The 16084-nt window shown below is 43.1% G+C and overlaps 1 protein-coding gene across 5 annotated transcripts in view; it reads right to left on the bottom strand.

Moving 5' to 3' along the window:
- Nucleotides 1-16084, bottom strand: part of LOC107374279 (rho GTPase-activating protein 23) — a 171207-nt gene that overhangs the window by 117805 nt on the left and 37318 nt on the right. For 3 of the 5 annotated variants that reach the window (XM_054736349.2, XM_054736346.2, XM_054736347.2), the window contains exon 2: nucleotides 11039-11113. The exons of the other annotated variants lie outside the window; for them this stretch is intronic. In XM_054736349.2, the coding sequence (XP_054592324.2) occupies nucleotides 11039-11113 (75 nt within the window). The remainder of the gene's footprint in view (nucleotides 1-11038; nucleotides 11114-16084) is intronic. 5 annotated transcript variants of the gene reach the window in all.

Here is a 16084-nt window from a genome sequence, read left to right as displayed (position 1 = left end):
ATTTATTATTCTTATCAGGATTCACTGGGTTTGATCACGTCAGGATTAAACAGCTGCTAAATCCGTTTTGTAGATGATGAGATCACCTGTTAATCACCACTTCACACCCCTACCACCATTTTTTTAGTTCTTTCTTCTTTTTTAACCTGTATCTGTACCTTCCCTTCCTTTTTACCTGCTTCTGTACCTTAACACCTGTATGGCACAACCACACAACTTTCCAACACTGCGTCAGACTCGACACACACACGCACAGGCACACACACACATGCACGCACACGCACACGCACGCGCACACACACATGCACACACACACACACACACACACATAAATATATTTAATTCACAGCACAATATCATAATTTATGCGTCAAATAATACAACCACAAACACTGTTGGATCTTTATTATTATTATTATTATTATTATTATCATTATTTACTTTTTTGTTATTTATTAACATACTATTTATACATTTATATACTTATTTCATCTTATTCACATGAAGGCGTCATATTTTAGCTACTCACACACACATTTATGGGTGCACTAAGGTTTGTCTCATGGAACGTACATGGGGCTGGCTCCATAGAGAAGAGATTAAAAATGTTTGATCAGTTAAAGAGAGTGCAAGCAGACGCAATATTGTTACAAGAGACTCATAGATCTGCCACATCCGCAGATGAACTTAAAACACCTGAGTTTCCCAGCATGTTCACTGCCTGCTATAACTCTAGGCAAAGAGGGGTAGCTATTTTAATACACAAAACATCAATTTCACAGTACTGGACACAGTCTCTGATCCAGAGGGTAGATTTATAATGTTAAAAATATCTGTACAGAACCAAAGCTTATGTATCGTCAGCATATACTGTCCAAATATTGATGACCCTCCATTCTTTCATAATTTTTTCTCTGTACTCTCCGAACACTTGGACTGTCCACTTATACTTGGAGGTGATTTTAATTTTTGGATGAATTCCTTAACAGACTGGCTCAGTACAGCTGGGACTCAGCGCAATTGGCAATCCACTAACATAGTTAAACAGTACATGAGTGATTATGGGCTTTGTGATGCATGGCGATCTCTTCATCCTAACCGTAGAGAGTATACTTTTTTTCGCACGTCCATCACTCTCATTCACGTTTGGATTATTTTCTAGTCAGCAGCTCATTGTTGGCTGACATTTCAGACACTGAGATACACCCCATAGCTGTCAGCGACCATGCTCCAGTTTCTTTAACTCTGGTAAATAAGAAGACAATCCCACCAAGCAAAAACTGGAGGTTTAATACATCACTGCTCAAAGACGAAGGTTTTATAGATTTTTTTAAAAAGGAGTGGGCTTTATATTTAGAACATAATGACCTGCCTGGAACATCAGCATCTATTCTTTGGGAGGCAGGAAAGGCAGTGATGAGAGGTAAAATAATCTCTTTCTCATCACATAAGAAAAAAACAGAAAACAAACGTATTCAGGAGTTAGAAGAAATCATCAAGTCTTTAGAGGCGTCCACAGAAGAAGAGTCAATGAGGAAATTACGTAAAGCTAAATTAGAACTTCATGGAATTATTGACAAAAAGACACAATTTTTAGCACAAAGACTACGAATAGAAAACTTTGAACACAGTAATAAATCAGGTAAATTCTTAGCTAGCCAATTAAAAATAAATAAAGAGAAAACTACCATATCTGCTGTTAAAGACTCAACCGGGAATATAGTTTATGACCCTGAAAGAATAAACAACACTTTCAGAGACTTTTACCAAACTTTGTACTCACCACAGATAAACCCATCAGATAATGAGATCAATGAGTTCCTTGACAGGATAACACTTCCTAAATTATCAGACAGCCAAGTTACAGTCCTGGACTCGCCACTAACATCAGCGGAGCTCCAGGAAGCCCTTAAATCCATGACGAATAGGAAAGCTCCAGGTCCAGACGGGTTCCCAGTAGAATTCTACAAAGAATTCTGGATCATTCTGGCTCCAATATTTTTCAGAATGGTGAGGGAAATCGAAGAGAGCTGCAGATTACAGCCAAACATGAACTCAGCCAATATTAGTCTCTTGTTAAAACCAGGCAAAGACCCAGCATTTCCTACCAGCTATCGCCCGAATTTCTCTTATTAATGTTGATCTCAAAATAATTTGTAAAGCCCTGGCCAAAAGATTAGAGAAGGTAACCCCCTTCATAATACACCCTGACCAAACTGGTTTCATTAAGGGTAGACAATCACCCACAAATTCACGTAGATTACTTAATTTGATAGATTTCTCTTACAGTAGAAACATAGAAACTAGTATATTATCTCTAGATGCAGAAAAAGCTTTTGATAGAGTTAACTGGAAGTTCTTATTTGAACCTTTACATAAATTTGGTTTTGGGAACTTCTTCATAAACTGGCTACAAACATTATACAGTTCACCAACAGCACATGTGTCAGGACGAACGACCAAATATCAGCTAGCTTCTGTCTTCGGAGGGGGACCAGGCAGGAATGCCCACTCTCCCCCTCACTTTTTGCTATCTTTATCGAACCACTAGCAGCAGCAATTAGGCAAACAACAGATATTAAAGGGATAAAGTGTAAGAAAATAGAACATAAGATCAGTCTTTATGCAGATGATGTTTTACTCTTTCTCAAGAATTCTCAATCCTCTCTCTCCCAAGCAATAGAACTGATAAACTCTTTTTCCAGAGTTTCAGATTACTCTATAAACTGGTTAAAATCCACAGTTCTACCAATTAATTTCTCATTTGTCAATTTGCTTAATACACAATTGGAGTCAGGGAATATCACATACCTGGGAATTAATATCTCTCCCAAGTTAGCAGATCTAACCAAACTGAATTACATCCCACTTTTAAGGAAAGTGGAAGATGATCTTGCAAGATGGAAATCCTTACCAATATCACTCATGGGGAGAGTTGCTACAATTAAAATGATGGTCTTACCCAGAATAAATTACTTATTCTCGATGATCCCAAACAAACCTCCAGCTGACTGGTTTAAATCTCTGGACTCCTCAATTACTAAATTCCTTTGGCAGGATAAACCTCCACGAATTAGCTTAAAAACGCTTCAGAAGACCAAAGACAGAGGAGGACTGGATTTACCCAACTTTTATTATTACTTCTTAGCCAACAGGCTGCAATATATACCAAGATGGTTGCAAGATAACCCATTAGATGAGTCCTGGTTAGATATAGAACAGACACGTTGCAATACGATAAAGCTTTCAGACTTACCATTTATTAGCTCAAGCATAAGAAAACATGAAAGCTTCAAAAGTATTAGTATCAGCACCTCTCTGACAGCATGGTGGGAGTATCTTAAAATGACAGAGTCTTCACTAGTACCATGCAGACGCACACCTATCTGGAACAATCCTGACATTTTGCAAAACAACAAAATGATGAACCTTCCGGACTGGAAAAATAAAGGAATCCTATACCTGGGACACATATATGAAGGATTGGACTTCATCCCATTTAATCAAATAGTCTCCCAATTTGGAATGGATAAGAATAGCTTTTTAGAATATCACCAAATTAAATCTGTAGTCAAACAAAAATTTAAGCTCAATAAAATAGAATTACAAACACCACTAAGAGTATTAGACTTTTGTAATCTCAAACCCCCCAAACTACTGTCTAAAGTATATAAGACACTGTCCAAAATAGACGATAAAATTGCAATCCCTATTGAAAAATGGGAGGTGGATCTATCAGTTAGCTTTGACCAGGACTTCTGGTCCCAAACTTGTTTAAAAACTTTAAAAATGATCAGACATCCCAATTTACAATTAATTCAGTACAAAATTCTACACAGAGTACACTATACAGGTCATCGGATGTTCAAGATGGGGTTTGTGTCGTCTGACACCTGTACATACTGCACAAACAACGTTCCTGACAATTACATTCATGCACTGTGGTCCTGTCCACCTGTCCAGGAATTTTGGGGTAGAGTGTGTGAGGATCTGTCAAAATGTCTGAAATGTCATATCCCAACTTCCCCTTCTCTTTGTTTACTGGGACAGCTGCACGATGTCCCGATTGCAACATCTTTGGTTCACGTGGTTCTGACTACCATGTGCATCGCTAAGAAAACTATCCTCTTGAATTGGAAAAATAGAGAAAGTCTCTGCATTAACCAGTATAGAAATCTTTTGTTAGATCATATTGCACTTGATATAGCCTCTGCTTCCACTTCAGATGAATCTCTCTGGGCTCCTTTGATCGGTTCCATCACATAGCGAGGGTGGGGGGCTGTTGATGTTGTCCTGCGGGATGGTGTGGGTGAGGGGGTGTGGGGTCTGAGTTTGGAGTATCCGGATGTTCCCTGGAGGTGGGTTCACTGGGGGTGTCTGGGACTGGGGGGCTGTTGCCCCCCTCTGGAGGTGCTTGGGTTGCCTCGGGGGGTGGACTGCTGGCGGTTGTGAGTGGGGCCCCTCGGGGATCTTGGCGGCGGCCATGGGTCACTGCCTGGCGGCTGCAATACCCCTGGGCGGGTCTGGGTGGGGGCCTGGGGGCTCGGGGTTTGGGGGTGGCCGGCCCCGTGTGGGGATCTGGGCGGGGCCTTGGGGGTTGGGTCCTGACATGTATGCTGCCGGGAAGAAGGCAGGAACACTCAGCAGTGCCTGGCCCGGGTTCGGGGGCATCGGGTAGACCTTGGCTCCTCTGCCGTTCCATCACAGGGGAGGGGGAGGTCCAGGACGGGGAGGACCAAACCTTACCTGGATGTCACATGTCTTATATATTCTGGAAGTTGTGCAAATGCAGGGGTGGGCATAGACATTCTGCTGGGATGGGGCTGGGTTGGTGCCCTCGGACTCCGTGAGGCTCTGTAATGCTGCTGCTTTGGGCCCTGGCAGGATGGGCTGGGGTCTCCATGCCCTGGGTGGCAGTTTGACAACAGAGGTGCCTATTGGGGCCAGTAGGGGAGCTGGCTCCCTGGATGGCTAAGCCCAACCAGCCATTCCTCCCCATCCCCGCATATTTCTCTCCTCCTGCTCCCTCACATCATCACACAAACATACACATAGGACCTTGGGGGGTGGGCAAGTCAGGGAGTGCGGGTATGGACCCCATTTCCGCATTCCTGTGGCAACCTGCCCCCCAATTTTATTTGCACCTTATACACTTCCACTGACGACATTCCACACATACACACACTTAGGGCCTTGGGAGTGAGCACATTCAACGGCATTTGGCAGGGGGATATTTCAGCCTCCTCCCGAGTGCCGGTGCCCACTTCCAATTTTAAACCGCACTTAGACACTGATGGCTGAGGGTGTAAGTGGGGTGGTGCGGTGGCATCAGCTGGCATATGCCGGATGATGCCCGCACTGCCCACTCACCACAGCCATGGAATACACCTCATGATCACACTAACACTATATTGGAGCAGGCGGAGGGAGACTAGGGGTCTTAGCCACCTCTGTTGTTGCTAGGCTTCCTGAGGCTGGAGGCTAGGAGGGAGATCTGGCCGTCTGGTTGGGGTCTGGGGTGGTGGGTTGCTGTGCTCAGCGTTGGGCGGGGGAGCCTGCTCATCAGCACCCCAGCAGAAAGGGTCAAACTCTGGTTACCGGTGATGGTTGTACCCCATGTGCAGCAGTACCGGGACCAGAGTGAATAGGGTGTGTATGGGGAGCATGAGTGGGTGTCCGGCATGCATTTTTGTAAGTCTTGGGTTGTATGTGCATGTGTGAGCATGAGGGAGGGAGTGTGTGACTGTGTTTGTGTATGACTGTATATGTCAGGTGGGGCCTTTGGGTCCTCCCCTCTCCTGGAACTTCTCTTGATGATATAGATCTTTGTCCCCCCTCCCCCTGCCACACCTGGTGTGGGGGCTTGTGCCATGGTCTGCCTGAGTGTTTCGTGGCAACCGGGTCTGGGGGTTTAAGATTTTGGCATCTGCCTGATAGATCCCGGTGGCTGCCTGGTGGGGTCTGGGTCCCTGGGCTCTGCTGGGTCCCCGGCGGGGGTGGTCACCCATGGGTCCCGGGTCAGTGGGTCCCGGGCTCGGCCGGCTAGGGGGTGGGAGGCTGCGCGGGCCTGTGGGCTTGCCGCTGATATCTCCAGGGACTCTGCCGGCTGCTGGTTGTGGCCCCCCGGGGCGATCCTCTGTGCCTCTCGAGGGGGGCGGGGGCCTTTCTGGTTGCAGTCTCCTTGGGGTTCCTGCATTCTGGGGCAACGCCTGGATCTCTGGGTCTTGGAGCTCCCCCCGTCTCCTGCGCATCTTTGGGGGGCGGATCTGTGGTCCCTCACACTCTCTGTTGGGCGCTCCTATAGATAAACCTTACATAAACAAGCGCGTGTACACACACAGGTGCTCACATGGTGCTCTCAAAAGTATGGGCTTGGGCACGTTCAACACATGTCTTAAGACTATGGGGGGCACTTAATGCATTGTGATTTATTATCGTGATTCTTCAGTTAAGCAATGTTGATTGTATATATATATATATATCGTGGTTTGAGATGGGTCGCGTTCGTCACTGGACTTCGCCTGGATTACGCCCGAGGGTTACATCACCTGCCCAGCTCCGTGTGGACACACGGGCTACCTTATCCTTTGAATACCTTTGCATTATTGCTGATGAAAATTAACTGCTATTGAAATAGCTCTGCTTTCAAGATTCCCTAGGTGGATTACTTTACAATGATTTGCAACAGTTTTGGCCTTAATCATCTGATCAGGATATACTCCTTTCTACACGAGACCTGTGGAGACGCTTCATCGCTCCTGCCTTCTTCTGGAACATGCATGTCTACCTACATGGGTTCATCATGTTAATGAGGTCACGACGTCAGGTGGTTTTTGCTTGACCACCATGTCGTCGCGAAAGGGGGGGGATGTAACGTGAGGAAATATGGGTTTTCTGTCACAAAGGTGGTGTTGGACTCAGCTGGGTCAAAGCTGGGTCGCTGAGAACTTTCACCCACAGATTAAGACCTGAACGCCAGCGAGTCTGGGAGGAAACCATAACATCTGACACCTGCAGTCTGCCAGAAGATGTTGTTTCCATAAATGTAGTCATAACAAGTCTTAAAACTCTCTTTTCTTGATTTTAATGTTAAAGAATAACCATTATCATTTTGCTCATTATAAATGTGTCTAATCAAATGAATGATTCTTATGCTTTGGGTAATTATAATGGATTAATGAATCCATACTTAAATAATGTTTGAGGATGTTTGTTGGCGACTTTCACACACACTCAAGCACACACACACTCAAACACACCCACACACAGATTCTCACAGTAAACTCCAAAACACATTTGCTGACGCACACGTTTGCTTTGAGAAGAGAAAGGCTTTTGGTAAGTTTCAGTCTTATGTTTCAGTTCGTGTTGGACAACGAAAGAGAAAGGACCTGAGAAACCAAAGGGGGAACAGAGCCGATCGGCTCATCCCCCCCCCCCCCCCCCTCTCACGCTGTTCCTGTCAGCCAGACAGAATAGCTGAATCGCAACTTCTAACGCAGACTCATACAGAGTCTTTGATTTCTGAGTGAATTAAACTTAAGAAAGCGCATCGACAAAACGCTTTATCATCACGTGTACCGAGGGCAACTCTGGACCGGTTCGTGGCGCATCTTTGTCTTCTTTGCCAGCCAAGGTGCCCTGGATGAAACATCATCCTAAGGTGACGTCCCGGGTCCAACAGGGAGTCCGATTTTCGGTGAGGCAGAACATGACAGATAGCGTTTTGATGCATCTTTTCCAACTAAACCTAAGTTTATTCAAACCATCACTTTTCACTCAGACACCTGTTTCTTCCTGAAGCAAAATCAGATCCACACCCGCATTCATCTCACCTCATGTTCAATTCTCACTACACTTTGCACACACGCATCCATAATCACATCCTATTACTCTCAACCTTCAGCACCTCCAACAGAAGGTCTATTTGATCAAGAACAGCATATCAACTGTTAAAGATTGTCCCACAAAGTTGCCAATGTTGATTGTTATTTCCTGTTTGTCAATTTCAAAATCATTAGTTTAATTTGAAGAATTAAAACTTTTAATTGTCAAACTGGTTTCTTCATTGAACTGAAACACAGACCCACGGATATTATCGACAGTTTATCGATGAAAACAACCTTTGAGTCTTCTTAAAACTATACAATTTGGTTATTAATTTAATAAAATTAATATCACAAATTATCATGTAGAATGGTTCCTCTTTCATAAAAGAGCATAAACCACAACGCTACACTGGTAAGTACATGAAAAAACTATGTCGTAGGGTGGTGCCTGTGCTCGGCAGCCTCGCCTCTTACAGTGCGTTCCAGGGCAACTGTGGCTACATCGTAGCTCATCACCACCCGTGTGTGAACGGGTGAATGATACGCTGTGATGTAGAGCGCTTGGGAGTCCTCTGACTCTGAAAGGTGCTATGTAAGTGCGGGTCACTGGTGTATGTTTCACAGGGTTACATTCGTTGTAGATGTTTATTGGGCTGACTATTAGGGTTGTCACGATACTAAAATTTCAAACTCGATTCGATACTGGAAAAAAACTCGATACTTGATTTTGATACTGTTTAAAACACCCATTTATTTATTGAACAATTTTATTCAAAAAATAACATTCCTCAATTTATATTGCAAAAATTAAATGTTAAGAATTAAGTGTATAAAGTGCTTAAACCCAAGGGCGTCAGTTTGTTTCCAGAATTGCTGGGGACAATAACCATACACTTGAGTGGGGTTTAAAAATTGCTGGGGACAATAAAGTAGGCTAGCACAGGGGTCGGCGGCTCTGGAGCCGCATGCGGCTCTTCCATCCATCTGATGCGGCTCTCTGTGTTTGTAAAATAATGAATGGATATTTAAATAAAAAGCTTTATATTTTACTGCATTAATTTTACATCTGTATGCCAATTCTAAATGTAAAGATTGTCTGCGTAAACCTGAACAGGTCCAACCCGGTCTTACTGTGAGACCGGGTTGACGCGTCACGCTTGTGCGTAATCATAGGCGCTTTATTAGCTGAAGACTATGTGAGATTCTGGGATTCTCCTCAGACGGCTCCTGGATGTGTCGCCACATTGGAGACAGGAACAAGTGCTATTCAGCCAAAGTTTCATCATCAGGGAACATTTTCTAAGTGACAAGTCTCTCTGAGAGACCGGGTTTGGAAAACACTCGCTTCAGTGGGAGGAATCTTCCCACATGCGCTCTGGTTCTCTGGGTGGCTCTGGGGTTAATCAAGTTTAATTGTTTCTCTTTGCAACAATCTTCACAAGAAGGCAAAACAGTTAAACGGCAGGCTACAGATATTTCCATTTGACTGTTTATTTTGACAGATGAACTCAAGGATGTTGCTTGGTTTGAAAGAATTACCCCCACGCACACTGATGCACATGGATGAGCTGACATTTTAATCGTTAACGCACATCGCGGAGGTAAAAGATTCCCATCAGAACATCAGAGCTTTATACTGGAAACTGTGTTCAGCGCGGCTCGGAGCGCCCACGGTGGACAGTGAGCTGAAGATCTGAGGGGTTCGCAGCGCAGCGCAGAACCATGGTGCATGCGATAAGATTTCCTCCCACTGAAGCGGTCTGGAAACCCGGTCTCTCTGAGGGATGTGTCACTTGGAAAAATGTTCTTTTTATGAAATTATGAAACTGGCTGAACAGTGCTTGTTCCCGTCTCTAATATGGAAACGCATGACGCGTAGAGACATTTGATCACACACAAAGTTTATGTGGAGCAGAAGCGGTCGGGCTACGGCAGATGAAACGTTCCTAGCCTACATGAAGTGAAACTGTTTAATTGTAACATTAATACGTTACTGGACACGCTGGTCTGGTTGGTTAGACCAGTGTTTGAAGTGGAAAACACACACACACACACACACACCAATTAAAATAATGCTGATAGCGTGGACTAGAAGACAGGTGATGGTTTACGTATTTAAATGATGATCAGGCTGCTGTAAAATGTAATCTCCATCCACATCCAGACAGAATCATCCTCTATTCTGTCTCTATTTGCTCTGCTCTTGTCTGGGCTGATCAGCTGATGGCGCGCCTAACTAGCGGCTGATGCACATTTTACGCATTTGGAGAGGTGGGCTGGATGCTGTGCGTTTACTGGGAGATGGTCCACTTAACGCACGGGTGTAGACTACATATTAATGACAAATGAATGAAAATTAAATTGTGAGTTTTTACTTCATATTTTAGAAATAAAAAGGACGGGGGAACACATTTATGACGTCTTTTTAAACTAAATTTTCTAGCGCGACCTGCCTGCTTCACTTAAGTCACTGCTTATTAAGGTCCGTCCAGAATTACTGTGGGAAACGGGTAATAATGGCTCTTTGATGGGAATAGGTTGCCGACCCCTGGTATAAGATCTGAGCTGGTAAAACAAAAATCCTCATCAGCAGGCGTTTTTGAAAGTGGGGGGGACACAGCTGCCAATCACAAATTTTGCCGGGGACATGTCCCCGGCGTCCCCGGTTAAAATGACGCCTATGCTTAAACCTTTCAAGTATTAGCATTTTTTTAAGTGCATACAAAAACTGGCGAAAGTTAACACTTTAAATCATGAATTGTCTCAAATTAAATGTCTCAAAAAATCTGTTTTCAATATGAAAATATATCAACTAAAAATGGAAAAAAAGCATATTTAAACAACACTGTCAGTCAAACATGTGCATTTAGAAAACACAAAATACTTAAAGTATAACCAATGAGGTCTTGAACACTCGATATGAATACCATAACATAACATGGTAACAATAACATATGTAAATGACACTGTCAGTCATCAAATGTGCATTCAAAAAGTACATTTTTAAAACAGGTGAGCAGTTAAAACTTTATTAACTCTATACTATAGTTAAGCTTAAATTAGGATAGAGGTAAAGAGCAGAACCTCTACTCTTTGTCTAATGTGTCACTTTTTCCTGGATTTGCTTTGCCATATGGATATTTTTTGCAGTAAACACCAACATATCAATGCTTTCGTTCTTTTTTAAACACAGAAACAGTTTTGTTTACCTGTTTGTAGCTACAGTTTCGCCGACGGCTGCCGGCTTCTTCAGGCTGACGCTGATGGTGGCGCGTCACTTCCTTCTGCAAAATAACAGAAGAAATGTACAAACACTGGATTCCTACAGCAAACATAACACCAAGAATATATGGAACGCCAAAAATACATAAGCAAAACACCCCACTTAGACCAATAGTTGACAGCATAGGTACACCAACATACAACATGGCAAAAGATATCAGCAGAATCATCAGCCCGTTGTTAGGAAATACAGACCAACACTGCAAAAATAGTATAGAATTGGCAAAAGAACTAAAGGAAATTACAATAGAAGACAACGACATACTCATCTCACATGACGTCACATCTCTGTTCACAAAAACACCAACCCAACAAACCATAGACATAGTAGTTAACAGAATCAGACAAGACAAAACTTTACACAAAAGGACAAACCTCACAGCAGATGACATAGCACAACTGATAGGACTGGTAGCTAACTCCACTTACTTCACATACGACAACACAATATACAAACAACTGGAAGGCTTCGCCATGGGTAACCCGTTATCAGCCACCCTGTGCCAGTTTTTCATGGAAGACCTGGAACAAAAAGCCATAGCCACCGCCCCCCCAAACTGCAAAATAAAACTATGGAAACGCTACGTAGACGACATACTGGAAATCATACCAAAAGGTCAAACAGAAACACTAACACAACACTTAAACAATATTGACGACACGGGCAACATAAAATTCACTTATGAGTTAGAAACAGAAGGCAGCATAGCATTTATGGATATGAAAATCACCAGGCAGACCGACGGGACCCTAAACATAAACACATACAGGAAACCAACACACACAGACCATTATTTATTATGGACATAAGAACACCCCACCATACACAACATGTCAGTAATCAGAACATTATATCACCGAGCAAACATAATAACAGAAGAGAGAGACCGTAAACAAGAGGACAAACACATACAACACGCTTTAAAGACCTGCGCATACCCGACATGGGCAATAAACAAAGGAAAACAACAAACAACAACAGAAAGCAAAGAACAACCCAAAAAAAGAACCAGAAACCCAGAAAGACAAGAACCAAAACCAGTGATAACCCTACCATACATCAGAGGCATAACGGAAAAAATAAGAGCAACAATGAAAAAACACAACATAAACACACCAACAAAGCCATACACAACAGTTAGAAACAGACTAGTGCACCCAAAAGACAAAATACCAGCTGGACTTAAATGTGGAGTCGTCTACGAAATCCCATGCAAAATATGCAATAAAACATACATAGGAGAACCCGGACGCCAACTCAATACACGGACAATAGAACACAGAAAGGAGTGCGAGAAAGAGGCAAATCGTAAACACACAAGAGCAGCAAAAGAAGAAGCAGAAAGTACAATAAAGAAGTCAGCCGTAACAGATCATTGCTTAAGAGAAAACCATATAATGGACTGGGACAACACACGGATCATAACCACCGAACAACAAAAATACAAAAGATGGATAAGGAAGCAATCGAGATAAGGAGACGTGGATGTGGGACCATGAACAGGGACGACGGAGTTTACACGCTGGACCACGCATGGGACTGCATCGTCGGAGAGGGGAGAGCGGGCAGTAGAGGGCGACAACGTCCTCTGCTGCCCGCAGATAAACGGAGAAGGAAGTGACGCGCCACCATCAGCGTCAGCCTGAAGAAGCCGGCAGCTGTCGGCGAAACCGTAGCTACAAACAGGTAAACAAAACTGTTTCTGTGTTTAAAAAAGAACGAAAGCATGGATTTAGAAAGACACAGCAAGAACACACCTAAGACCAACATATCAATGTGCTCCTCTGTCAGTCTTGCCCTTCTTGGGGAGCAAATGAGCCCTGATGTACTGAAGATGCGCTCTGAGGCACAGCTTGAGGCAGCTATACAAAGATATTTTTTGGCCAACAAGGCCAGGTGAGGAAAGGTAGTGTGATTGGCTTTCCACCATGTTAGTGGATCATGCTCTGCCTGTACTTCTGGCATGGTTTGGTGCAAAGTCAGCTCATTTTTCAGTTTGTACTCTGGCCTGTCACGATCTGCAGAAGTGATTTCAACTTCATGAGGTGCATCAGGGTGTTTCTTTCTCTCCTCTTGAATGTCAGACAACAATCCCTTCAAGTCAGTTTTTAATTTTTTTGCTGGCCGAGTCTCACTTGGAGAAGCTACAGTTTGAATATTTGGAATGCTTCTTAAGCTATCACAGAGGTGCTCCTTTACCTCATCTTCCAGTGTTGTGAAATTTAGCTCAAAACGTGGGTCAAAAAAGGTCGCAGTGTTTAATAGCAACTGTAAGCGCCCATCCTGGTATCGAGTTTTTAGATCTTTGGCTATCAGTTCCTTCATTTGCCTTTTCAGGTGAGTCATCATCTTCTACAGTTAAAACTGAGAAAATCCTCCAGCAGAGAGGGAGCACAGAGGAAAGACTGGTATGCTTTTCTCCACTGAGAGCATCAGTGAATGAGCTTAATGGGCCCAGCACTTCCTGTCAGAGGCGGATTTAGCAATTTGGGGGCCCAAGGCGAACACAGACATGGGGCCCCTTACACAAAATTTTCAACAATCTTACCTTTAACTGGACTTGCGAAACGCTCCCCTCTTCTGACATGAGTTATTTTCACTTTTTATTAGTCCTCCTCTTTTTTCCTGTATTTCCCACCCTTTGAGCGCTTTCAATATTTGCTCTGCTTTCTTTTTTCTGTCAGCGCTCCTGTGCGTTAGCCTTTGTTATTTTTTTCTATTTTCCATTTTGGTTTATGTTTTCCTCCCTTTAAACATTTTCCATTGTCTTTCTTTTCTGCTTCCTTTTAAAGTTTACATAGAAAAACAACGTCACTTTCAGAAGTGAAGATAAAAGCTTTTATGAAGCAAGCTGCTTCTTTCTTCTTATTGGAGCCACTAGGATAACTTCATTTCATGCTCAATGGTTTGACTATCGCTTTGAGTTTGTTACAAATGCCCCCGCCTCTCTTCTTCTTCTTATTTGTGGTCTTATGGCACTTGGCAAACAACAATTTGGTGCATTACCACCACCAACTGGATTGGAGTGGAATGACAACCAGTCACTTCCTGTTTGTGCATCACCGTCTTAATAACCCTCTTATGACCATAATCATAACGGGGCCGCCTGTTTTTTTTACCTCATGGCTGTAAAATTGTAATAAAAGTACAAAGTGTGTGTAACTCTTCTCCTTTTATCAGAACAGCCTCAGCTTTTAGTGTGTGGTTTGTATTTAGAATTTATTTCTATTAAAGCCTTTAAAAAATCAGCTTAAAAGTGAAAAAAGCAAAAAAACGGATTTGAATTTTTTACATTTACTACCGAACAGGAACTTCTAAACTACTGGGCAAACAATTTAAACTTTGAGCTGTAATGCATCTATTCTTAAAAAAGTGTGAACCTTGGTATAATTTTTAGCTGTTTTTAAGACCATTTATTTTTGTAAACTTTCAGACGTTTTTGTTTGATGTGGTAGACCTTGAAGTAGTTTCTCTCCAGCTGCAGGCAGAGTCCTGCACACCTCACACCGCCATGGGGTGCTTCTCTTCACTGCTACACAAAAAACTTTTGTTTTAGCAAAAATAATTATTTATTGTAAAAAGATAAATAATGCTGGAATAAAGCTGAATTGTACAATGAGCAAATAGTTGAGGGTTGTTCAAATAAAAAATAAAAAATAAAGACTGAACAAACATTCATACCCTGGTTCACTGCAGATCTGTCCTTCTTCGTGGTCACTGACTTCAGATATAAGCCTTCTGGGACACCTAATAGATCGTGTTGATTTTCTTTGAGGCATTTGCATAATTTCATGCTGGTTTTTATGCTAATTAGCTTCCCCGTTCAGTTATCCGCTTTCACCGCGGCGCTGCGCTCCGTTTCAATCAGGCTGTACAGCAGGATTTCCCCTCGTAGCGATATTTTCCCTATCTCTGATTGCTTCATGCTATAGATCGTTGGAAAGCTGCTTTTATGTACAGTGGGGCAAAAAAGTATTTAGTCAGCCACGGATTGTGCAAGTTCTCCCACTTAAAATGATGACAGAGGTCAGTAATTTACATCATAGGTACATTTCAACTGTGAGAGACAGAATGTGAAAAAAAATCCATGAATTCACAAGGCAGGATTTTTAAAGAATTTATTTGTAAATCAGGGTGAAAAATAAGTATTTGTTCACTCCAAACAAGGAAAATCTCTGGCTCTCACAGACCTTTTGTCCTCCACTCGTTATCTGTATTAATGGCACCTGTTTGAACTCATTATCTGTATAAAAGACACCTGTCCACAGCCACAAACAGTCAGACTCCAAACTCCACTATGGCCAAGACCAAAGAGCTTTCGAAGGACACCAGGAAAAGAATTGTAGACCTGCACCAGACTGGGAAGAGTGAATCTATAATAGGCAAGCAGCTTGGTGTGAAAAAATCAACTGTGGGAGCAATTATCAGAAAATGGAAGACATACAAGACCACTGATAATCTCCCTCGATCTGGGGCTCCACGCAAGATCTCATCCCGTGGAGTCAAAATGATCACGAGAACGGTGATCAAGAATCCCAGAACCACACGGGGGGACCTGGTGAATGACCTGCAGAGAGCTGGGACCACAGTTACAAAGGTCACCATCAGTAACACACTACAACGGCAGGGAATCAAATCCTGCAGTGCCAGACGTGTTCCGCTGCTGAAGCCAGTGCATGTCCAGGCCCGTCTGAAGCTTGCCAGAGAGCACATGGATGATACAGCAGAGGATTGGGAGAATGTCATGTGGTCAGATGAAACCAAAGTAGAACTTTTTGGTATAAACTCAACTCGTCGTGTTTGGAGGAAGAAGAATACTGAGTTGCATCCCAAGAACACCATACCTACTGTGAAGCATGGGGGTGGGAACATCATGCTTTGGGGCTGTTTTTCTGCTAAGGGGACAGGACAACTGATCCGTGTTAAGGACAGAATGAATGGGGCCATGTATCGTGAGATTCTGAGCCTAAAC

Source organism: Nothobranchius furzeri, chromosome 16 (assembly GCF_043380555.1).
Source record: "Nothobranchius furzeri strain GRZ-AD chromosome 16, NfurGRZ-RIMD1, whole genome shotgun sequence".
Taxonomy (NCBI): Eukaryota; Metazoa; Chordata; class Actinopteri; order Cyprinodontiformes; family Nothobranchiidae; genus Nothobranchius; species Nothobranchius furzeri.
The sequence above is the reverse complement of the archived record's forward strand: the minus strand, read 5'-3'. Positions and strand labels throughout refer to the sequence as shown.